This window comes from Panthera leo, chromosome A2, assembly GCF_018350215.1.
Source record: "Panthera leo isolate Ple1 chromosome A2, P.leo_Ple1_pat1.1, whole genome shotgun sequence".
Taxonomy (NCBI): Eukaryota; Metazoa; Chordata; class Mammalia; order Carnivora; family Felidae; genus Panthera; species Panthera leo.
The window spans coordinates 139,420,595-139,447,057 of record NC_056680.1 but is presented as its reverse complement, the minus strand read 5'-3'; the positions used below and the strand labels follow the sequence as shown (position 1 = coordinate 139,447,057).

At 35.4% G+C, this 26,463-nt stretch overlaps 1 protein-coding gene across 3 annotated transcripts in view; it reads left to right on the top strand.

Annotated features, from left to right (window-relative positions):
- IQUB (IQ motif and ubiquitin domain containing) overlaps nt 1-24,596 on the top strand; it is a 57,296-nt gene extending 32,700 nt beyond the window's left edge. For all 3 annotated transcript variants that reach the window (XM_042923340.1, XM_042923344.1, XM_042923334.1), the window contains exons 8-13: nt 3,997-4,172; nt 12,524-12,694; nt 15,344-15,520; nt 19,299-19,547; nt 20,456-20,641; nt 24,338-24,596. In XM_042923340.1, coding sequence (XP_042779274.1) covers nt 3,997-4,172; nt 12,524-12,694; nt 15,344-15,520; nt 19,299-19,547; nt 20,456-20,641; nt 24,338-24,520 — 1,142 coding nt within the window. In that variant the 3' untranslated portion in view covers nt 24,521-24,596. The remainder of the gene's footprint in view (nt 1-3,996; nt 4,173-12,523; nt 12,695-15,343; nt 15,521-19,298; nt 19,548-20,455; nt 20,642-24,337) is intronic.
- Nucleotides 24,597-26,463: the final 1,867 nt, after the last annotated feature.

Below are 26,463 nucleotides of genomic sequence, written 5' to 3'. Positions count from 1 at the left end.
TTTGCTTCCACGTTCTATGAAGAACACAGATCAACCATGGTTGAATGAGTTCAGGTTCCCAGTCCTTGTGTGTTTATCCAGGTATCAAAGCCACTCCTAGTTACTTAAATAATAATGGGGAATGAGAGAAGTACCCAGCAGACATGATTTTCCAGAGGAGGTGTATGAGTAACTATCACAAACATTACAGCTTTTTGTAAATCTTCCCCTGCCCTGACACACTTTTCAGAGGTACCTGATTTGAATCTCAGGCTTATTCTGCAAAGTTGCCCCAAATTGTGTTACTTCAATTTTTTAGCATCCTATCCATTTTGATATGTAGTGGGGCTTTTTTTTTCTTAATAGTTGACAGTCTTACTTTTAACTTCTTTGTTTAAATTTCATTTTTGTTGGTATTTATTACATTTCCAAGCAGTTGGGACTATTCTTTTTAAACTTTTGTTTTTAATTCTAGTTTAATTGTACAGTATCAAAATGCAGTTTTGGCATTTCTGATTTGGGGAATTTGTTTTCTTTTATTCCTGCTGCTAGAATTTGTATAAATTAAATGCTTCATAGAGCTTTGAAAATAGGTATATTTTCAGCCTTTGTTGGTCAGAGCTTGAATCATTTAAATTTGTTAATCATATTGTTTAAACTTTTTAATGCTTTTAATACTTCTTTACTTGAAATAGATCGACTCATTTGTATTTTAATTATGTTTATATAAATAAAGTATGCTCACTCCAGGAGTATTTATAACTGATAGAAGTTTTGCTTTACAAGTTAGATGGGATGTGATTTTGTGTATAGCATTCACGAGGGTCATAAAATTCACGAGGGTCATCATAAAATTGTCTCCTATCCCAAGAACCGAATTTTGAATGTCTTCCCCTCTATTTTCAATATACTGTTAATATTGCTGCTTCTGTTTTCTTTTTTGTTTACATTTATCAACATTTTATGTTTAACCTTTACTTTTGGTGTCACTTTGTTTTAAGTGTGTCTCTTGAAAACATGTCATTGGATTAAAAAAATTGTTCTAACTTATTTTCAGTAAAAAGTAACCATTTTATATTTTTAAATATAACTATGATGCTTGATTTTGCTTCTCTCACCTTGCTTTATACTTTCTCTTTTGAATTTTTTGCCTTTTTTCATAAACAGTTGTGATTATTGTTGTTTTCTGCATTGACTTGAAGTGTAGGCATTCTTTCATTCCTTCCTAAGGATTTTCAAAGACTTCCTTAAAACATAGTAAGCTATCAAATAGATTAATCACTTGCTCTTTTCTCAAGCTCTAAGGCATTGAATTAAGGTTTACTACCTTCTTCTATGTCTGCTTTCTGAGATGAGACAGCAGCAGTTTGGGGGACGTTTGTGCCTGTTTGAGTGTCTTTCAGCAGTATCTGTGCTATAACTTAAACCCCCTGATTTCCAGTATATAGGTTGTACCTCTCTGACTTAAAGTACTGACTTGGGTCTCCTCCTCTTCTCTCCCATTTCATATTTCTTGGTTCATGTAACTGGGAATTTAGGAGAGGAGAGTTAGCCGCTTGTGCATAAAACTCCATCTTGTCAGAAATTTGGTATGCTATATTTCAAAGAGGTACCGTGATAACAGAGCAGCTTGACCTTGATGAGACGTGAAATTATATCAAATAATGTGCAATTTAGGAAAGGGAAGTGTTTATGTCTGGAAAAGGGAAAACCTAAATGGAATGTCACAGCTACCTTCAGATATCCAAAGGGATGCCATTTGGAACAAGGAATAGACTGACTCTGTTTCTTCCCCAGCTGGTCCCAGGCCAGGGTGAGTGAATTAAACCTGTACAAACTGCTGCCAGGAGGACACTGTCTTCCGTGTGGGTGGGGTATTGAACCATTTGATTTCTAAGGTTCTTGCCAACACTATGCTTCTTTTAATGTAAATAGGTTTCTGAAATGTGGGATATAAAACGATTTTCCCCCCAAATTTAGTGTGTGTAAGAATTGAATGAGACCCTTGTTAAAAATGCATGTATGTGAGCCCGGAAATTTTGACTTAGTTAAGTTTAGGGTAGGACCTAGTAATCCATTTTTCTCATGTAAGTTAATTTTGACAATATGCTGTTACTCTTAGGTAAAATGAGTTTATTAAAATACTATTCTTTGGCATTTTATAATTTGCTCTTAGGATATATTTCATGCAACCCATTCTTTATGGATAGTAACCAACCATAAATATTATCTTAACTGAATTCATAGGTTTGAGTAAAAAGTAAATACAATTACTTTACAACATTTGCTGCTATAATTTAAGGTTTTGTAAGGATATGGTACCTAAGTGCTACCTAAGTAACCTAAAATGGTACCTAAGTGCTAGTATTGAAGAAAATAATTGAAGTCAACAATTCTGCATAAAACTCTCAATGTGGGTCCTAGTGGAAGCAGACAACAAGATGTCACAGTAAAAGATAAAGGGGAAAGAGCAAGAAAAGTCTTCATCAAGATGCAGTTTGACCCTTGTGGAAGTTGAGAGAGGGAAGGAAAGAGGACGAGGAATGGAGAGCCTCAAACAGATAACAGCTCTGAGGAAGTCTGAGCCAGCCCAGTGGTCAGCGCTGATCCAAGTAGCCACAGAAGAGATCACTGCTGGGCAGACACGGCCAGGCCCTAATTCCCCCTGGTTCTCGGTCATTGACTGGGAGCTTTGTGGGGAGAACACGGCTTCTGCTTCAGTATGGCGGCACATGTCAAGTGCTGCAGCTGACACTGTAACCTGCCTGGATTCCTCACAACACGTATTCTCTCTTTTTCCATTTCCTTCCTTTCTCTTTCTTTCTTTCTTTCTTTCTTTCTTTCTTTCTTTCTTTCAAGAAGAGTAGATGAGACTTGTCAGGAGGAAAAGTTGAATCATTTGCACATTATGCTTTTTCCCTTCCAGGTGGAAATTGTAAATGTGCATGCATGTTTATTTATACAGATAGATGCATCAGAAAATTGCTCTTCACTTTTTTGTGGTCAACATAAAAAATAATCGTTATTTTTAAAGCTAAGAAATTTGAGTCATCTGATGGAGGAATTTTGCTGGAAAGGTGAAAAGCAATTTAGTCATAGGTATTTATACATATATCAAAATATTAAAGAAGATAGATAGATAGATAGATAGATAGATAGATAGATAGATAGAGGAAATAACATGTTACTGTCTTTGGATCTTCTTTTGGTGGGGGGAGATATACAAAATGTCTTCCTAAGGGAAGTTATTCTTTCTCAAAATCGTTTTGTTTTATTTTTTTCATCATAAGTGTACTCCTTTTTTTAAGTAAGCTCTACAACCAACGTGGGACTCAAACTCATGACCCCCAAGCTCAGGAGTCACAGACTCTACCCACTGAGCCAGCCAGGAGCCCCAGCAAGTGTACTCCTTAATCCCTATCACCTGTTTAACCTATCCCCCCACCCCTCTGGTAACCATCAGTTTGTTCTTTATAGTTAAGAGTCTGTATCTTGGCTTGCCTCTCTCTGTCTCTCTGTCTCTCTCTCTCTCTGTGTCTCTCTCTTTTTTTTTCTTCTTTGCTTGTTTGTTTTGTTTCTTAAATTCCACATATGAGTGAGGTCATATGGTATTTGTCTTTCTCTGACTGACTTATTTTGCTTAGGTAGCAAAACCAGGTATTCTCCTGAAAGATCTGAGTATCAGTACATGTTCATGGCTGCTACAAACCCAAACCATATATTTTTCAGTACGAGGGAGAGTATGTGCTTACTTGGAGGTGTAATTTGACATTATCTGGGCTGATTTCCTTTGGCTTCTCTTTATTTGACTTTAATTTTATTGCTTTAAGTTTCTCAGCTTCCATTTCATCCTCCTTTTTCATATGTCAGGTGTACAATGTGAATGATAATGTTCATGTATAATTTTATTTAAATTGATACAAAAATAAATACTGTTTGTCAGGATGTGATGGTAAAAAATTTTCTGAAAGATGTGGGATTTTAAAAACTCAAGAGTCTTTCATGTTATTCCTTTAGTCTGGCGGCAAGAAGAACTTGCACGCATTAACCAATCTTTCACTGGGGCTGAAAGGAAAGCTGCTTTGTGTGAACTTCTGGAAAAAGAGACCCAGATAATTGCTTCCATTGGGAGGCATAGATACATTGCATATACGGCAAACCAGGAAGCACTGATACAAGCTTTTTTGGATAAGGTTAGTAAAGTAACAATTATTTAAATAAGAATGAATCCTGAGTTTAAAAATGTAGAATAATGAACTAAAGAAGAGACTGACATTGTACGAATTTTCATGTTTAAATTTTCTGTTTTTTTTTCTTTTTTCTGATACAGCTTTAGATTTTTAACTGTGGCCTAGAATAACAATCGACAATTAACATGAAATTAATATGTTCTTAACTAAAATGTTTAGGCCATGAAGGAAAAAGTAAAGCTACCTTCCTTGTGACTCTGTTCATTTAGATTTAGGCTGGCTACAGAAGTTAGATCAATTACACACCCTGATGAAATGTGGAGTGACTGAAGTCACAGAATGTCTGGGTTTGGGATGCCTCATAGTAAGCAACCTGGGGAAAAGAGCTATAGATGAGTGTTTTTGCTTTTGCTCCCCAGGTCATTAACTGACTGGAAGTTTCTGACCAAAAATGTATATGATTGTTGAAAACCATGAAAACATACAATTAAGGGAAAAACTAATTATCTTTTTGTGTTGAAACTGCCTGTTCTGTTTGATATTGATTGCACAGCCTGTTTCCATAGTGACCAGTCTCCTTTTGTAAATCTGATCTTTCCAAACAATTAAAAGCCAATCCAGCCCCAAGAAGAAAGGGGATAGCGTTCTTCTAGATCTTTGCCTATAGTGATTCTCGTTGTATGATTCTTGTTACTTGAGAACATTCGTTTTTAAATACCATATTTTTTGATACTCTAAATGCCCTCCTCTCATTTTACTAATACACTCTCCTTTGATCTCAATTTTTCTTGTGGCTTTAACTACTACCTACATCCTGGAACTCCCTGCAGGTCCAGACCAGACCTCTCTTAGGAGCTTTGGAATCATGTATCCAAATGTATTACAACTTGCCTATTGTAATTGCTTTTGGGTGTCCCAACAGTACACCTTAAGTTGACATGTCAACACTGAAATTATACCATCTCACCGTTCCCTGGTCCCGCATCTCCAAACAGATGCTGTTCTGTAGCACTCACATCATTATTCTTAATGAATGTTTCATCATCTGCTCAGTTGCTGAAGACACCTGGGCATTATCCTTGGCATCCCATCCAGCCACCAACCAGTTTGTTCTGCTACTTTAATAATCGTCTCAATTCTTTACTTCCTTTTCAAACCCACTACTACTGTCTACAGGGAAATGGCTCTGCCATGGCACCCTGATGCCCTTGCATGAATCCAAACACACCAGGTAGGCAAAGACTTGAACCACAGCGAATCTGAATCTTGGTGGAATGTCTTGTGATCCTGCTGGAAATTGAAAGGATGGGAGGCTTCTGAGGAGACGCTATGGAGCAGCTCCTCTCTTTGCTTTCCTATGTCCCCTGGGAGGCTGTCATGAGCCAGGCCTTGTCTTGTGTGTGTGTGAGATTGACAGTGACTTATCTGATTGTGGATTTCCTTCTCATTTGGACTACTTCGTGTCTCCAAATTAGGCTCTCAGCCTCCAGTCTCACTTCATAGTTCCCTCCTCTGTCATCCATACCACGGCCATAGTGACCTCACTAAACACATCTCTGCTCCTGCCCCTCCTTACTGCCTCTCAGGGATTTTCACAAGTGATACTCAGCACACCTCACCTGCTGGTATCTCACTGTCATCTCTCCTTGCAAACTACAGCCACACCGCTCCAGCTATGTTCGGTTACTTGCACGTCCTCAGAAAGATCACGTGCTCTGCATGCTTTGGCATCCAGTGTTGCCTCTACGTGGAACATCCTTTCCCTCCTTCATTAGTAGCTAGTTATACACCCTTCAAAACAAGCTCAGATACCCCTTCTTCCAGAAAGGACCTACTGATCCTCCTACTTTAGCCTGTACTATATGCTTTCATGAGACCCTGTTTCACTTCTTAGTAAATAGTGGTCAATTTTTAAAATTTTTTTAAAGTAAACTTATTTATTTTGAGAGAGCGTGCAAGCAGGGGAGGGGCAGAGAGAGAGGGAGAGCGAAAATCCCAAGGCGGCTCCATGCTGCCAATGCAGAGCCTGACTTGGGGCTTGATCCCACAAATCGTGAGATCAAGAGTCAGAAGCTTAACAGACTGAGACACAGGTGCCCCCGTAGTGGTCAGTTTTTATTGTATCTATTTACATGTCTGAATCATTCCTAGATACTGAGCTTAAGCAAAGGTATCTTTTATCTCTGTATCTTCATTTTCTAGCATAGTGCATATCACAGAGTATTAATACATGCTTATGGAGGAAGGCAGGAAGGAAAAATAAGGGACAGAAATAATGGTTGTGTAATTTCATATTTCAAGTATTGTCAAGAAATTATTCAGTGTAGATACTGTCACTTCAAATTGTTGAATATCTTCATTCTAGGAAAGATGTGTCTCCTGTATGGAAGTATAATATTCATACTTCTCCAGGATCTTATTTCAAACTAAACTTATTCCTTTAGCAAGTTACTTTATCTTGAATCCAGCTTCATCACTGGGAACCATATTCCTTATGTGTCTGATTGTTAACCTTACCATTGGGGACGGCATAGACCCAGGGCAACAGGGACCCAGAGTGTTTGAAGGAGCTGGGGGCTTCTGAGGTACAAGGGACAAGGAAGATGAGTGGCATCTACCCTTCCTTATTTGAGGCTGGAACTTCCACAGGAATTCCTACTTATGCTTTCTCTGATGCTTTGTTTCCTACGAACTATTTAAAATTCTTATTGTAAATACTTATACAGTGTCTATTCTTGTTATGCCTTTATGCACCACCCACCCCCCTCCTCACCCCCTCCAGGCCTCTGCCTAACATTGTATCTAAACTTTTTTTTGAATTATAAAGAGTGTAAATGTAAGGTCACAGCGTATCATATTGACTCTGGAGCCACTTAATGACCATTGTTTTCTTATGAAGTGTATGTAGCACTCTATGAAGGTCTTGAAATCTCGCCAAAAAAAGATGAGATAGAGAAATTTTGTTCATAGGATTTTTCACGAGGAAGAAAAATGTGGTCTTTGTTTGTTTTTTGTAAAAACTGTTAAGTTGTAGTAGAAAGTGCGACCCTGAAAGATCCCGAGTGTAGGAAGAATTGCCAGGAAAATGGAAATCTTTGACTGTTGCCAGGAGAGAAAAAGAGAAAGCATAGTGAGGAGACAGCTGGGCACAATATGGTTCCTCATGACTTTTTAGTTATATTGTAAAATAAATGAAACATTAAGTGCAAGATAATTTTTTTGGTAAGAGGAGTGAGAATGAGAGAAATGATTGGGCCTTAGTGTCCATACTGATTTAGGGCAGCACACAAAAAGGCAAGACCAGGAGACTGAAGGAACGATGGAAAAAATAGCTATAAGAACTTGTAGAAATCAAGGGAAAGGCTTTTTGTGGATCATAGGTTTTAGAATTTGAGTTCTAAATCTATGGTTACATCAGCTGATGAACCAATTAATCTCACCCGTTCATAGGCTAAGATTTAGAGGAAATGGACATTTTAGCTGATACAAGGGAATTTTACCTCAGTTTTGACCAAAATGTTGTAGAGAGCAAGAAAAACACAACCAGAATGGAACTGCTACACTTGAAGTCAATCCTAGTCCATTACATAGACTAATTAGTCCAGTCTTTAAAAATATTAACTAACAGTGACTTTGACATACTTTTAATCTGTTATGGTAAATTATAAAATATTTGTTATTCTAATGCAAATTCATTCAAATCACCTTTTTGTATAGGATGCCATACTAAACATCATGGAAAGCAATTAAGATAGATTTTATAATTTTCCTTGTAAATTCTTATACAATATCCATTCCTCTTTATGCCTGTCTACTTCGCTCCTCACACATGCCGAGCATTGTCTCTAATATTCAGGGGGACACAGTGCTGATTTCAAAAAAGTTGAAGTAACTTATTATCCTACAGTATTTTTGATAACTAAGAAAAAATAGCTTATAATGAATCCCTGAAGCTAGACAAGGTCAGAGTTTTTTTCAAATGTCAAAACTAACAACGAGAGCCATAATGCTGATTTCCAGGTCCATGTTTAGCACTATAACACATAGATACATAAAAAAATATTTACTTTACTATAATTTGGAAATAACTTTCAACAATAGAATTTTATGTTTGGTTTTAGTTTAACTTCACTGTATCTGAATATTATGTGGTTTATTGAACTAATATTTTTAATCTTATCATGGACATAGACATTAAACCAATCAGGTATTATGGATTCTATACTAAGCCTTCATTCTCCATAAAAGGCTTAATCTAAAGATTTTTGAAGTATTGGTTAAATAATTTGTAATTTTAACACCTCAAACATTGACCTTCACAGGTTATCAGAGGTTAAAAACTCACAAGCTGACAGAGGTGAAAAAAAGCAAGTCAAGAAATTTGAGTGAAAAACCATCAGTCAGTTTCTGATGTATCTTGGGTTCTCTTTACCCAAACTGTGTTAAAGAGACAATTTGAATTTCTAATCTGCAAGAGGTTTTCCCTAGAGTCAAGGCCGTTCCTTTCTTTGATTCGCATACCACTTCTCACAATCACAAGCTACAAAACTGCAATCCTTGTTAGCTGTGTCATTTAAATGTTTTTCTTTTTCTCCCCCATACTCTGGTGGCCAACAGCTAATGGGATAGGAAAATACAACCGATTTTTGCCTCTCTCTGAGCACCACAGTGCACAGGGGTGTCCTCTGTGTATGAACAAAACCCCTTTGCTGCGTAAAAGGAAAGTTGATCACTACACAGTAGCTTTTGGGGGTTAGGGTTATTCTTAATTTGTGCCCTTGGGGACCCGAGTATTAATTTAGGAGGAAGAAAGCCCTCCTTTCACAGTACAGTCATTTCTTCTCTTTTGTGGGAGCCTGCTGCTCTCAAGGTTTTTGTTATCTCTCCACCTTCCCTTCCTTGAAATGCCTCTTCCTGCTGTTCTTCTGTTTCTCTCCTCCAGAGTCTTCCCTGTCTCATTTGTTGGCAGCTTAATGGAATTTATTACGCTCCTATTTTCTGAAGCAGTTTAAGAACATGATTGTTGTACGTCTCTTATTATAGCCAAAGCATTCAAAGGAAAAAGGAAATAAGAAAGAGAAATAAGCAAAGATGATGCATTTTCCTGTATCAGGGTAAAAAAAATACCTTAAGGGCTGAAATCAAAGAAGCTTAGACTTGAATGAAGACCAGGTTGTCAGTGTTGGCAGAAATATATCCAAGTATAAAAACAGCTTCGTCAATAGATTTTTTTTTTTATATATCTTTTAGTACTAACTAGGGAAACTCGAACTTCAAATCTAGGATTCTTTGATTGTGAAGAATCAGTTCCCTTTACTCTGGCTAATTCGTGGTTATTCTTCAGGTTTCACCTTAGATAATATTTTCTTTTCATTAAGTAATTGCTTCATAGCAACCTATGGTTAGTTACCTGTTTACCTGTAATCATGAAGCAGAATTATCCTGTATTTTAATTACTTGTTTTCCTATCTTTACATATTATGAGATTTGAGAGTTCTTAAAATCAGTATTGTTTACTCTGTACCTAATACATTAATATATAGTAAACACAATCAATATTTGTGGAATGAATGAATGAGTACTGTAGGTCATATCAGATATATAGAAACACATGAGAATTTATTTCTTATAATCTTTTGGGAGAAATAAAATTAACAAAAAAATAATTATAGAACAGTTTAAATTTAATTTCCCTGAGTTATTGAAATAGAGACATGGTATATTTGTGTGTGTGTGTGTGCGCTCACGCATGTGTTTGTGTGTGTGTTTATGAGTACAATAGGACTTGAGATACTAGTGATTTCATTGGTTCAAAACATATTAGGAATTTTTATGGAAAAGGTAGAGTTTGAGTTAAAAATTGCAGGGTGGAAGGTGTTGGATGGATGGGTGGATGTTGAATGTATTTGGAAAAAATCTGAGATATTACCAAATCGTACTATATTAGATGGGGCTAAAAACTTGGAGGGGAAGTGGAGTTAAATCAATCTATCAACTGAAATACAATGAAGTAGATGAACTACATATTTCATTAAAAGGTAATTATTGGGGCGTCTGGGTGGCTCAGTCAGTTGAGTGTCTGACTTCGGCTCAGGTCATGATCTCATGGTTCGTGGGTTCGAGCCCTGCGTTGGGCTCTGTGCTGACAGCTCAGAGCCTGGAGCCTGCTTTGGATTCTGTGTCTCCCTCCCTCTCTGCCCCTCCCCTGCTCACACTCTGTCTCTTTCTCTCTCAAAAATAAATAAACGTGAAAAAAAAAATTTTAAGGTAATTATTACAAGTGAAATAAAAGGATTATACAAGTGAAATAAACCTGCAGAGCAAAAGGTATTGCCCACATTACTAGAAGAAAGGAAATTGCATTTAATAGAGTCATCCTGAAGAAAATGGCATGGCAAGATTAAGACATTAGTTAGACTTTAAAATATCACAATATGAGGGGCGCCTGGGTGGCTCAGTCAGGTAAGCATCTGACTTTGGCTCAGGTCATGATTTTACAGTTCCTGAGTTTGAGCCCCGCATTGGGCTGTGTGCTGACAGCTCAGAGCCTGGAGCCTGCTTTGAATTCTGTGTCTCCTCTTTCTCCGCTCCTCCCCTGCTAGCACTCTGTCTCTCCCTCTCTCTCTCTCAAAAATAAATAAAGCTTAAAAAATTTTTAAATATCACAATATGAAACTCAGCCTAAGGTTGCTTATTCCTTAAAAACTTTTAAAAGGAGCTTTGAAACAAACATTTAACTTCAGTAACACTCTGAGGCCTACCCCAAACAAGGCTGTATCTATTTAAAATAATCTATATATTGTTATTTCTAAGTGATAGTAATTAAATGACAAAATATTTTCTTATTGAGCTATTTCCCTCTTATAATCCTTAATAAATTTTAGCTAATTCTATCAGTCTGCTAATTAGCAGTACATTATTTAATATTAGATATATGCCTTAAGAATATAAATTAATGATAGGGTCGCAGCCTCTCACTTGCTGGACTTAAACTAGAACTGAGAATCTAAAGTTTCTGATGGAGAGTCCTAGCTCTGAACGGCACTTATTCTGGCTTTGATCAGAAAATGCTGCCATTACTTTGAAAGCATCTCAAATATAGTTGTTTTTAGATGGTACTTTTCAGTTTTCAATGTAACTTAGCTAATATGAAATGTAAGAAATTTAAAAGTAATTTAAAGCTGTAACTGAAAAACATATTCACCCTTATATTATTTCTTTATTTGGCTAGTCTGCATTCCTGATGATTTGTTCCCATACAAGGGCTTCTAATTAAACTTTAAATTATATCAAATCTAAGATTTAAGTGGCTGCAATTATGGCATAAATTAGACTACAGGTCTCCAAAGCATAAATTACCATTCAGTCTACAAAAAACCCAGCATTTGGAGAGTCAATAGTCATGATCAAAATAGGCTAGTTTCTGTTAGATTATAATCAGGGAAAGAAGTTGAGCAGCTTTAATACCATGAAGGAGAAGGGAAAATAGTGAGGTTTCACTGTGAAATTTCCGGGTGAAGGCATCTTTTCGTAAAGTCTCGGTCGGAGGGAAGAGAAGCAGTGGCAAACACACACTTAATCTTCACTAACTAGTGTCTCTAGTGTCTCACTCCACCTCCTGAATTCTTAGCCTGGGAATCCACAGATGAGCTTCAGGGCAGGTGAACTCCATCTTTAACCCTCGGCTCATGAGGTCAGCTAGGTTGGGAGGCACCAAGGCTGAATTGGGAATAGAGAGTGAGAATCTTAGCCATCATCATCAGGGAGGTAGGGATCACTGCTGAGATAGCTAAATATAGTTGCTCAACTATGGACATCTGTTTTGTGAAGAACTGTGAACTTGTTAGAGATTTATGTTTATAGGAAACAAGACCATAACTCACAGAAGTCCCGTTTTGCTGTGTCCTTAGTTCTGGCGCACTGAGGATAGTAACAATTGCTCCACAAAAGTTTCTTCAATTGACAAAGCATGATCAAGACACATTTTTATAACTCAGTGTAATTGAAACAAGCAGATCACTTTTTTTAACATTGAAAATAGCATGCCTTTTTCCAAGGGTAATGAGTTAGTCCATATACCCATTCAGCCATTCAACATACTAGTTAGTACAAATTAGTACCAAATTCTGAATCCTGTAGAAATGCTTGCACTTCCACAGACTAAATAGCTCATTCGTACTTTTTTTCCTAAAATGCTTTATTTTCCCATGGTCTTCAAATTCTGCAATTAATTTCCTCAAGCTTTAGTGATGCTTTTATTCATAAAGCACATGATATTAAGTTAGCTTTTAGTAGAAATTATTTTTTAACCTTTAATTATAACTAATAATTATAAACATATTATTGTTTTTAAGTGTTCAGCTCCAAAGGTATGGAGAACATTTAGCGGCAAAATAATTGAGATGGATACACAGTTCACCATCAGAGCCAGAGAGCTGCAGAACATCTATAAATGCATAATGCTGAAAAATATCTCTCAAGATGAAAGACTGGATGTACTCCTAACACTTAAACATACTGTGAAGGTACATTAACTTTCTCGTAGTTTTGAGGTATCACTATCAATATTGGTATCACTATTGGTATTACTATTAATAAAAAAATGAATACTAAAATAAGCTGTTTGGTATTAATGGTAAAGATGACTAATCAGTGTCTATATATATAAATTTGTTTTGTCAACAGCTATATTGTTTTGATGTCGTTTGGGGAGGATGTGTTTTCTGCATTAATATTTATCTAAAAGTTCTCAAACTATATATTACGATACATAGAAGTATGCACAATGCATAATCTAAATGGAAATAAATACCCATTTCTATTTGATTGATGCAAATATATGCAAATATATATATAGCATGAGATTAATACTCAACTCAGTTCACTAAAACAGCAATTTCTATATTTCTATATATTTTGACACTCTTCAATAAAAATTTTATTTTTAGCAATTTTAAAGCAGGATGAGAATATTTTTATTTTTTTCTCATCATTTATTAATTTAAGACACATTAAGCAATTGAGTAAATGGTTCGTGTTGAGCACTAAGTCTGGATAGATCTCTTACATGTCCCTCCATCTTGAGAACAGAGGCATTGACTCAATGAGGCACTGACTGCTTTTGTTCTGGATTACGTTTTTAAAGATGTTTGTGTAGTGACTAACATTGGAAGATAGAGATAGGAAGAAAGGGAGAATCAGTAGGTCCAGAGGTAGGAAATAAGCATGATGTATGTAATGGGCGGTAAAAAGGCCAGATTAGAAAAAAGAGAATGCAAGTAGGGAATACAGTAGAAATCCTCCTAACTAACGAATTTAGGAACATTTTTTGGTTAATAATAAAAAAAGAAAACCAAACAAAAACAGAGAATAGGCTTATAAAAATAAATTGTGCATATCTTAAACAATACGTTTAACCTATATATGTACATGTATATTTATTTAACAATATTTTATTGGAGGATTAAGGCCTTTAAACATGACTCAAATTCTGGCTCTATTCATTATGGCTGTACAACCTTAGATAAGTTATTTAATATTTCTGAAAATCAGTTTCATCATTTGTAAAATTAGTTGCATTGAGGATATAGACATATATGTGTATATAATCTATGTGCATCTATATGTATTTATAAAGTATAAATAAAATATAATGTGTATTATCTCACTGCTTATGAATAAGGAGCCCTCAAAAAATTATTAAAAAAAATTTTTAATGTTTATTTTTGAGAGGGAGAGAGAGACAGAGTGTGAAGCAAGGGAGAGGTAGGGAGAGAGGGAGACAGAATCTGAAGCAGGCTCAGAATCTGAGCTGCAGCACAGAGCCCGACATGGGGCTTGAACTCGCAAACCGTGAGATCATGACCTGAGCTGAGGTCAGACACCTAACCGACTGAGCCACCCAGGTGCCCCAATAATGGGTATTATTTTGATGACAGTTACTAAGAGAGACCAGTGAATCTTAAACTTGAGTACACATTAGAAGCATCCAAAGAACTTGAGAGAGTGAGATGCATAGAGACAGAGAAAGAGAGATTGAAAGAGAGAGAATATGAGAATAAATGAATAAGGAATGATACTTAGGCACAATTTCAGAGAAGTTAAATTAGATCCTCAAGTGTTAGGGCAATCTTAAAACCTTTAAAAATCTCTCCCGGGTCATTCTAATATGCTTTCAGGGCCAAGGACCCTGATCTAGACTCTTGTGTTAGCTATACTAAATATGTATTAAAAAGTACAGGAGAATATTATTTTATAGTTACAGATGCCACATTCTGACTCCTTCATTCAAACTGTGTTTTAGTCCTCTCTCGGGCAATTGGAACAACTTACTTCTATTCTACTGCTCATAAATCCTGCCTTAATCACTTAACCCCTGCATGGGGCTTTCTTATTCAACCACACTCATTTCTGTGATTTTATTAAAAATTATTATGAATTATACAAATTTGCAGAAGAAATACATGAAATATATGTGTACAATTTAACATATGAAGTCACCAACCACATAACCACTCTCTGACCCAAAACAGGACATTGCCAACATTGCCAAGTATCCCGTCTCTTCATAATCCCAGTTCACCCTCTTATCCCCTAGAAGTAACTGCCATATTGACTTTCACAGTAGTCATCTCCTTGATATTCTTTATAGTTTTACCATCTCCCTATATCCTTAAATAATATAGCTTAGTGTTGCTTATTTTGGAATTCATTTAAGTGGAATGACGTATTGTTCTGTGTCTTACTGCTTTCACTCAACATTACTTTTTTAAGATTTAAGCTTGTTATTGTATATAGCTATAGTTTATTCATTTCCATACATATAATAATATTCTATCAATATGTGCATTGTATGAATAAGTCGACACTTATTTATGTTATCAATTGATTTATGGATATTTAGTTGTTTCTAATTTTGTGCCACTGTGAACAATGACTTTACGTGCACATTTCTCTACTCTTAAGAGGAGAATTGCTGGGTTGTAGATTATGCATATCTGAAGCTCTACTAGATAATGTGAAAATTTTTTCATAATTAGTTGTACCAATTTTTACTCCTGCTAGTTTCTTTTGCAATTTCTTTCTTTTGGAATCTAGTTTCAGTTTGTTTGGTGGTAATTTTGAAAGCTAACAGTAATTTTAAAAATTCTATGCTGAATATGTGTTTTGTATAGGAACATGAATGTAAACTGACTCAGGAAATTCTAGAATTGATTGACAGAGAGGTTGACCTTATGATGAGAGGCGTCAAACATCATAATCTTGAAGGGCTCAGAAAAAGAATCGCAACACTCTTTTTTCATTACATCAAAACACCTCTATTTAATCCAGAAGTTGCAAGACACCTTAAGGTACTCTACTTTTTTTCCTGTATTCCTTCCTCAAAATTCTAAAATGTGCTGTAGTAAATTGAAGTATATTCAAATTTTGCTTTAATGCATTACTTGGGGTCCATGTGGAAGACCATCTTATTGGTGACATCTCTTTTGAATGATTGTTTTTCATGTTAACAAATTAATCATTTAACTTTAGTGTCTGTATTTTCAACCTTGAATTCTTCCCTACTCTCTGAACCAAATTGAATATTGTATTATGTTGAATGCATTATGATCTCTTTCACACCTTCGTGCTTTTGAACACACTTAGTTCTACCTGGAATCCTGTCCCCTACTTACTCTGCTAACTCCTGTTCATTTTCTGACATTTAATTCATGGGTCCCCTCTTGCATCAGGCCTTGGAGAGAGTTCAAGTCTTCATTTCTGAGATTCTACACATACTTTGTTTGTGTTGCCTTCTAATACTTATTGCTTAGTCATAGTTGTTACTGAACAGATCCATATAGGTATCCTGATAGAACTTCAAATGTAACATGTATTTGAATGAAACTACCTTTTCCAACTCCAAAATGCTTAAGTTTCTATGAAGATTTTGCTATCTAGCGCCAAGGTAAGTATCTCATTGCCTTCTTACTGTGTCAAACGATTTAAAACACTTTTGGTGCGGTTTGGAAGGGAGCGGTTTACTAAAGAATTCTAAATGGTGTTTTATTCTAATGACTATATTTATAGTTATAAGTAAATATATACAGTATTAAGAAGCTGGCTAAATATCTATTTTGCTTTTTTTGATATAAAATCTCAATATTTAGTCAAAACTTTTAGAAAAATAAAATTATTTAATTTTTACATTCTTTCTTTTTTAATGGATTTTTAAAACTTAATTGTATTGCAAGAGTATTCAGATACAACAAAAGTCAGGGATGCCTGTCTGGTTTGGTCGATAGAACATGCGATTCTTGATCTCAGGCTTATACACTGGAGCCTCATGTTGGGTACAGAGATTACTTAAAAATAAAATCTTAAAAGAATATACATAAAAAAAGTCCAAGAGAAAAGTTGCCCATTATGTTATTTCTTATTCAAATTAATGTTTTATTTCCCCAGGGTAACTTCTAGTCCTTCTCTATAGACTTATCTCAGCTTTTATATTTTTACAATAATAGAATTTAATATTCTACACGTTCACCTAACATACCATTTTATTCAGTTTTTAAATTTACCTTTGGTCAGATTTACTATTTGGGGATCAGTTTTGACAAATACAGAGTCATGTAATCAATACTTAACCCAGAGTGTCGTATAAGTGGAATCCTACTGTATGTAGCTTTTTGACACTGGCCTCCTTCATTCAGCATACTGCCTTTGATATTCACCCATGTTTTTGAACGTATCCTTAGTGTTGTTATACCTGTGTAACACTTTTGTTGTCTGAATGTAGTAGAGCTTGTTTATCCATTCACAGTTGTAGGATATTGAATTGTTTGTTAGAGTTTTGGACTTTTGTGAGTAAAATCGCTAAAAACACTTGTTTGTGAGTTTTTGTGTAAATTGATTGTTTGGGGTTAAATACCTGGGAAGTAGAATTTTTTTGAGTCATCTGGGAAATGCACATTTACCTTTATAAGAGATGGCCAGCCTTTTTTCTGCACTGGTTGTGCCATGTTTCATCCCCATCTGTAACGTGTGACGTTCCCATTGTTCAGCATCCTTGCCAGCAGCTGGTAGTGCCAGTGTTTATTTTAATTCTGGAATTCTAATAAATGTGTAGTAGTGTCCCATTATATTTTAATCTGTGATTTCCTAATGAATATAATATTAAGCATCTTTTCATGCACTTTTTTTTCCATCCATCTATAACTTTTTGGTGAAGTAGCTGCACGTATCTTTTGCCGCCACCCCTTTTTCAAAATTGAGTCATTTGTTTTATCATTATTGAATTTTGAGAATTCTTTGTTTATTTTACATATAAATCCTTTGTAAGATACATGATTTGCAAATATTGGCCCTCTGTCTGTGGCTTGTCTTTTCATTCTCTTAACAGTATCCTTAGCAGAAAAGATGTTTTTATTTTTATAAAGTTGAATTTATGCATTTTAAAAATGGATCATGCCTTTAGCATTTATTTTGTAGTTATGAAATCTTTCTGGAAGAATTAATATTGTTAAAATATCCATACTACCCCCTCCCACACACAAAATGTACATACTACACGAAGTGATCTACAGATTCAATGCGATCCCTATCAAGATTCCAATAGTATTTTTCATAGAACGAGAAAAAAATCCTAAAATTTGTATGGAACCGCAAAAGATCCTGTATAGCTAAAGCAATTTTGAGAAAGAAGAACAAAGCTGGAAGCATCATGCTTTCTGATTTCAAACTATATTCCAAAGCTATAGTTCAGACAGTATGGTACTGACATAAAAACAGACACAGAGATCAATGCTACAAAATAGAAAGCCCAGAAATACACCCGCAAAGGAACTAAGGACACACAATGGAGAAAAGATAGACTCTTTATTAAATGGTGTTGAAAAAACTGGATAGCCACCTGCAAAAAAAAAAAAAAAAAACCAACCTTTATCTCACACACATACAAAAATCAACCCAAAATAAAGATTTAAATATGAGGCCTGAAACTGTAAAGTTATTAGAAGGAAGTATAGAGAAAATGTTGTTGACATTGGTCTTAGCAACAGTTTTTTTAGTCATGGCATCGAAAGCAAAAATAGACAACTGGGATTGCATCAAACTGAAAAGCTTTTGCGTAGAAAGGAAACAATCAACAAAATGAAAGGCAATGTACAGAATGGGAGAAGATATTTGCAAACCATATATCTGATGAGTTAATACCCAAAAAAAGGAACTTATACAACTCAACAGCAAATTCATATTAACCCAATTTAAAAATGGGCAAAGACTTGAGTAGACATTTTCTCAAACAAGACATACAAATGGCAACACATACATGAAAAAGTGCCCCACATCACTAAATATCAGTGAAGTACAAAGCAAAACCACAGTAAGATATTCAGCTCACAATTTTGGAATGGCTGTTATCAAGAAGACAAAAAATAGCAAGTGTTGGCAAGCATATGGAGAAAGGGAACCTTTGTGCACTGTCCTTTGAAATTAAATTGGTACATCCATTACAGAAGGCAGTGTGGAAGCTCCTCAAAAAATTAAAAATAGAACTACTATATGATGTACAGTTTCAAGTTTTGAATATTGATCATTGAGCCAATCCAAATTTAGTGTTAGGATGAATGAAATAAGAAATACACTTAGTTTAGTGGACTTTCATCTATACACGAATCTAGCCATTGCCTGTAAGATTAATGTAGCATAGCACCAAAAATCTAAATTCTTTTTAAAACTTAAGTGCCAAAGCACTTTGAAGTTGTTGTTATGATTTTGCAATCTAAAGCCTTCACCTACTAATTTTTTTCTGCCAATTAATTTTTAGGTGTTTTTACCACATGTATCCAAGGGTTGATGAATAACACAGATTTCTTAACATTTTGGCAGGATAAATGAATACTGCTTGAAATTTAAGTTTTGTGTATAATAGTAAGTTAAGGGAAAATGTGACTTTAAAAATTAACCAACTTTTTATCTCATTCTAAGATAAGTTAGTCCTCGGTATTTCTGTTGGTTAGTATTTGGCCTGATTTTTATAACTAACCTTTCTTCCTTCCTTCCTTCTTTCCTTCCTTCCTTCCTTCCTTCCTTCCTTCCTTCCTTCCTTCTTCTCTCTCTTCCTCTCTCTCTCTCTCTTTTATTCTTTAGGTCCCTCAAGACCCATTGAAGTTTTATAAGAAGATTTACTTTTGCCACAGTTGCCAGCTCTATATGCCTTCCACAGAGTTTGCCGTATCATCCACCTCACACCGCGCATACCGGTGTCGTAACTGCGTTAACCTTGACAATGAGACTCGGCAACGAGAATCATTTCTGAAGTACAAATGTTTACTTCAACGGCTCTACTATTCAGAAGCTAATTATGAAGATGATTCTAAAATTGCTTTCCTGATGCAGGTATGATCAGTAAGGGTTGTCAGTCATGGATGAAATTTGTTCGCTGATATTACAGAAAAGATTCCTACTTTCCCACAGAAACCTTTTAAAATAATGGCTCCTTGGGCCATTGGGTGGCTGAGTTGGTAAAGCGACTGACTCTTAATTTCGGTCAGGTCTTGATCTCAAGATCCTGAGATCTAACCCCCAGCTCATGCTGGGCATGGAACCTGCTTAAGATTCTCTCTCTCCCTCTCACCCTGCCCGTCCCCCACTCATTCTCTTTCTCTCTCTCTCTCTCCATCTCTCTCTCTCTCAAAAATTAAAATAAAATAAAAGTACTTTTATCTATGCTTATACTTGGTGACGCTTGCCCCTCTGGCAATTCTAAGTTTATATATGCAGACTTTGTGATAAGAAGTCACTTCAAGACTTTTAGCTAATATGGTTTAAATTGTAAAAGTTTTTAAACAGTTATTTCATTTCCCCCATTTTCCTTATTTTTTTCATTAAAACAACAGTCTTTTTAATAACACTAAGCAAATTGCTTACTTTATTAAATCTCAATTTCTTCATTTGTAACATGGAAATAAAGTGACCTACAATAACCCTGAGAATAAGATGATAGTGACAAATTTTGAAAAGCACCAAGTACCATATACATGTAAGGTAAAATTAGCATACTGGATGAAATATATGCAGCTTTTTCTGGGTTAAAGATGCAGTCATGACTGTGAAACTGATAATGTAGTTTGGGCAGAATGAGCAGAGGTTTGGAGAAAAATAAATTGTAAGAAGCAACTTCATGAATAACGTTTCTCTCTTAAAAATATACTCTTATAATGTATTTCTTCAAGTAATTTAATAATCTTAAAGAAACGTTATATTTAGAAGAAAACATTATTTTTCAAACTTGTTTTGACATGCAGCTAGAAGATATTCAGTACCTGATAGAGAACATCTGGGCATCGCAGTCAGCACTCAGTGCCTGGAATGATCTCCATGATCTGGTCATGGTCAGGTGGGATAAGTCCTTGGAATGGTCCCCGTGGAACTGCATTCTTCTTACCAAAGATGAAAGCATTGCTCATCTCAAGCTAACAAGTATTGAAGAGGTAAGAAAGCAGAGAATTTATTTGGGGAACTCATTTAATCATTGAAAATTTTAGAGATAGTGTGACTGCTTTTTACTACATTCCAAGGATAATTTAAATACTTCCATTGGATTAAGAAACAGACTGGATAACAGTAACAAATATGTGGATGGTGTGTATGGCTGAGATTAAAATTAAAGGAAGCCAAGGCACGGAAAAGGACAAGATAAGAGATCAGAACATCTTACAAGTATCGAAACTGGATATCACTCTCTCTTAATAATAGCAAGTTGAAGCACATAGTTCCATAGTAAATTCCATGCGGACAGAGGTTTTATTTAGCTTATTCATGTCTGTATCGCTAATACCTACACCAGTGCCTGTCCCAGACTAGGGGTTTACTAAATATTTGTTGAATGAATAAATGAAGTAACAGGTATTATGTAACCTAGACTCTGCCTTTCTTTGATTAACCATCATGAGTCTGCCTAAAAAGCACACTAAATTCTCAAATTTTGTTCATAATCTTGTGCTCTAAATGGCAATTATACTGATGGACTATGGTTCTGAGGCTCCAGTTTTCATTTTCTCCCAAATGACTAGGAGTGGGGAAAACGCTCTAAAAATTCAATACCATTTAATTTCATTAACTTACAAGATGCAGTCTGTAAAACATTTCAATGAACAGAACTGAGTTCATCAGAGAGCTTCATTTACACGAAGCAAGCTTAGGACCCAACAGTTGATAGTGATTCTCTGCCTTCTATTGATTAAATGCCTATACTTTGAATTTCATGCAAAATGTCAGTTAGGAGAAAATAAAGAACTGACTTCAAATATAATAGTCACTTTGAATGGTGCTATTCCCTGCTTGTGTTTTTACTGGGTAGGGGGGAGGGTTTAAAGAGGAGGAACTAGTTAAATTTGTAGTTTTTTGGAATAATTTTCCAGTAGAAGTCAGGCTAAGAAAAATTGCACTCTAGGGATTGAAAGAAAGAGCAGCAGAAATTGAAGCTGTGTTAAATATTATATTTAGTAAACTAAGCTGCTTCATAAATATGTAATCACTCGAAGCATAGCCAATACTACAATATCATTTCATCTAGGACCTATAGTGGGATTGAAGTTCGTTCCCAAATCTGATATTCTACTGTTTCAATTAATCCACACACTCCCTTTGTGTATTTAATCAAATTAGTGCAGTATCCAATTAAATGTTCTATTCACATGCATTCCTAATTTCTGGATGCCTATAAATTTCTATAAAGAGAGCTAAGGTTCTCAACCAGACAAACTAAAAAAAAAAAAAATGCCTTTTTATGGTTTTGGACTAGGTGTAATCTTTTAATAATATTCAGCTTTTTAAAAAGAATAGTTTGCATCTTGCCACAAGTTAAAGTTAAAGCATTTCTAGAATTTCCTTAATGCACAGAGATATTTGCTTTCTCAGTAAGTAAAAAAATACTCAAACGTTAAAATAATCTTGGCCCCCTGTAATCATGACACAAGTTATAGGAAAAGTGTGGAAAAGACTTCTGTTCTCTGAACCATAAATGAGGCAGAGCAATTTCTCATGGTGCACACGTTGGTCAAAGTAGGAACAACAATGGATGTAAAGTCAGGAGATCTGACACAGTATGTCCCCATTTCTGTCACTAACAATCTGTAGGACGTTAAGACCTGCCCTCTTTGCTTCACAAATTTTTATAAAGTTTAGCTAAAATCATGGAACCAATATAGAGGATCAGAGCAGCCTTGGTTGAATTCTGGCTCTATCATTTATAAGCTGGGAGAATTGAGCAAATTTGTCAATGTCTTAGTGCCTGTTTTCTCATCTATAAAAGGGGATGATATGAAAAGGGAAATAATATAAAAAGGGGATAATATATATTGGATATTTTCCATTTTATATTATTCTTTAAGAGTTGCTAATTGTTCCTTTGCTTGTATGTACCATAATATGCTTATCTCACTTTTAATGATTGTTTTTTTTCTATAAAGGTACTTTGAAAACTTATAAAGATCTGTACATGTATAATTTAATGTTGAATAACAGAAGTGTGTTAGTTTTTTTTTTTTTTTTTCTTTTTTAATGAAGTAAGGACTAAGAAGTGGTTGAACATAGTTAGATCAGTGCAAAGGATGAGTATTTTGCCCTGGTAAATTGGTCTGTAAAAAGGAAACTTTAAGCCAGGACACTCCTACATGATACTCTGCCAGAATGGTATGTCCTTTGGCTCCTTTCCTGCAGGCTCTCTTTACATTTGTTTTGACACTATGAAGGGTCTTTAGTGAGGGATGTATTACTTTTAGAAAACAAATTCTAGGAGGAGGTACAAGTAGTGATTTAGTTGAAAAGAAGGGTCGATTAAGATTAATAAAGGAAACGGATGGTATTTATTAATTCAACTAAAATTTTCTTTTGAATGTGCCAGATACAGTGCTAAGTGCTTGGAGAAAAACAAGGATGTGTAATGGACACAATCATTGTTTCTGTTGTATTTAAGTTTGGTTGGAAATAACAGACTGAGCAATTTATAATGACTTAATTAAATGTGAAGTTAATTTCCTTATCAAACAAGAAGTTAAGTCCAGATGGTGGCTCCACAGTGCTCTCAGAAACCCAAGCCCTCTAACTTTCTCTTCAGCCATCTTTAACCTTTGACTTTCATTCTCATGCTTGTGGAGTCTTAGAGATAAAATAGCTCATTCTCTTAAAAAGCTTTCTTGTAAGCTTCATCCAATGGCTTCTATTATATATACATGTATGTATAATGGCCTGAAACATGTCACATGGCCACCCCTAGCTAGAATAAAGGCTAGGAAAGCTGAGCGCATCACACAATACAAAATAAGGCCCTTCTGCAAAATCAGGCCTCTAAATATGAATAGAAGAAAGAGTGAATATTGGGTTGGCAACTAGCAGTCTGCCACTCTTAGTAGAAAACAGATTATCTTATACTGTGGCAATGCTACATAACAGAGAAAGTTCAAAGTATGCTATAGCTGTGGAGAGACCAGAAGCCTAAACATTAATTAAGAATAAAAATGGAAAGGTACAGAGACTTGATAAAGGCAGAAAGGTTATTTTCTACTTAAAGACAGAAAATGGACTCATGAGGTAGGAATTAAGTAATAAAAAGGGTGAGCAAAGGGAGGTTTATATTGTCACAACACCATTGTGATCTTTGTTTTGGATAGGGAGATAAGTACCAGTCTTAGAAAAAAATAATTCAAGTTGGTAATTGTGTGAGTGTTGAAGTAGATTTAAAGAGAGAACCAACGTGACAAGATCATAATTCAAAAATATTGATATCTACCTTGTGGTGTTGAGAGGCACATATATGAAAAAGACCCAATTTGAGCCTTTAAGGAGTATTTTTTTTATCATGGAAAGACTGTTGAGCAAATAGTGAAATTCAAGACAGAATGAACTAAATATTATAATTAAAATATATAAAAGTACTAAGTACCTGCAAGTAAGGAGGAAGGAGGGATAAGTTTGGACTCAGAGGTCAGAGGGAGAGTCAGGAAAGGCCTCAAGTTTACAATGTCATAGGAGCTGAGCCCTGAAAGATATTAGACAAAACTGGGAAGAAATATACTGTGGGCTGAGAGAACTGGTATACGAAACTGAGACATGAAAGTGTTTTTATCTTTTTACCTGGCAAAATATATCTGTGACATTTAATAGAACTTGATTTTCTTTTCTTTTAGGGATATGAACCCTCGTTTATTCACAAGATCAAACACAAACATATCCTGGCTAAGAACTATTTTTCTCAAATTCCAGTGCTGGCTTCATTTATACTTGATGATGGTGAGATAGATGAGATCAGAAAGAAATATCACTCAGAAACAACACCTAAGATTATAGTGTCCCAGAGACCTAGTCCCTAGAAGATCCAGGAGTGTTTGATGATCAGCACTTTTGTCCACTGCTAATAGAGTAATAAGAGACCACACAATATGGAAATAGAATTTTATCTTTTTATTGATTTTAATTGTTTTTTGTTTCTCATATTATCATAAGTTGTATAAAGATAAAACATCCCTATATAAATGCTTTATTGTTACACAATTAGTGATCAATTGAAATATAGTTTTGTTCCTGAAATTAATGTTTTAAGATAAAGAGAACATTGTATTCTTCACACTTTTACATTAAAATATTTAAAATCTCAAGTGCACTATAGTTAAAACCAACAAACAAAACCTAGGCTCAACTTTCAACTCAAGTAATTTATTTTAAGGTAAATATAGTTATAGAAGAATAGTCAGTATGTGGATGGGAGGAAACATAGAATTCCATTTTTGAAAATCTTTACAGGTAAGACAAAAGATGCTATGTTTTAATACAGTGATGTGAATCTTCACTTTTTATCTTCTACTTTTATCTTCCATCCTTCCTGAAATCCCAGTAAAACAACTGGAATTATTTATAAACAAACAAAGAAATAAACGCATTCTATGCTGGAAAACAGGGTAAACGGTAGAACTATTTTTTATCCTGTGGGAGTAAAACTGCCAGTGGGGCAATGATGAAATTCTGTAGGAAGAATAAACTTGGTTAAATAAACTATAGCAACCCCTTTCCCCAATAAGCCAAAGGAATAACCTTAACCGCATGCTTGTCAGACTTACAGTGATGAATAAGAATGTGTGAGTCAGTCTTAAGAGAAGATTGATGGCACACTCAAAATAGGAAAATTCAAGGAGGGTTTATTTACAAAGGGCCTTATTATAAAGTGTGGGCAGTGTGTAGGGAAACTAAAGGAATAGTGCAGGAACCCTGGGCCAGTATGAGATAAGCTGTCTCTACTGCTAGTCTCCAATGAGCCTGGGGAGGGAGAGGTCTGAGAACTCAGAGTGTAACGTAGATATATGAGAGGATCAGAAAACAACTGTCAAGGGATGGCCAACCCTAGATGGTCTCAGGAACTGGAGAAATAAATACTCTAATTTCATGCTTCTCCCTTCCTCCAGTCTCCTGCTTACATTTCCCATTTATAGAACCCAGAAGTAAAGCAGGAGAAATAGAAGTCTGTTGGAATAATTCATGCAGCTCTGGGGCAAAGAGTAGAAGAGATAATGGGAAAAGTGGAGCTGGATGAATAAATAGAAGATATCTCGCTAGAGAGAAAGAATTTAAAGTGAAACTCTGTAACTCAAGTAGCAGTATTTCTCACACACACACACACACACACACGCACGCACGCACGCACGCACGATAATTTGGGGGTGGGGTGGGGGAGAATCTTTCTCCTAATTCCAATCAGTAGATAATGAGCTGTTCTCTTAAGTTTAGTGATCAAGGAATTCAATCTAAATATTTGTTCTATATAAATATTTGCCAACATTTCAACAACATATTTTGTAGGATATCTACAATTTTTTTTTAATTTAGCAAAATAGTGGTACATGGCAATTATTTTTAAGGAACTAAACATCAAAGGAACAAAGTGCTATAATGCTGTTATTTTCAAGGTTTCATGGACAATTCAGACATTCTGGAAACTTTCTAAATGGTGAATTACAGATGGGGTTAGACTGATCACTGATAAACAGGTAACAACTTAAGGCAGACAAGAGTGGTTTACACTGGAATGTAAATTATCAGATTTTCACAAGACAATGTAGGAGAATGCTCCATCTTAGAGATGGAAGGGCGGGGAGGCAAGCAGCAAGGGAGAAATATTCAGATAGGGACAAATAAGAGACTTTGAGAATTCTTCTATTTGCCCCAAGGGTGAAGCAACTGACTAGATAGCGTTTGCTCTTAGTATAGAAGATTTTGGAATACAACAAGGAGGGGTGGACCAACCAGAGCAATTAAATTCATT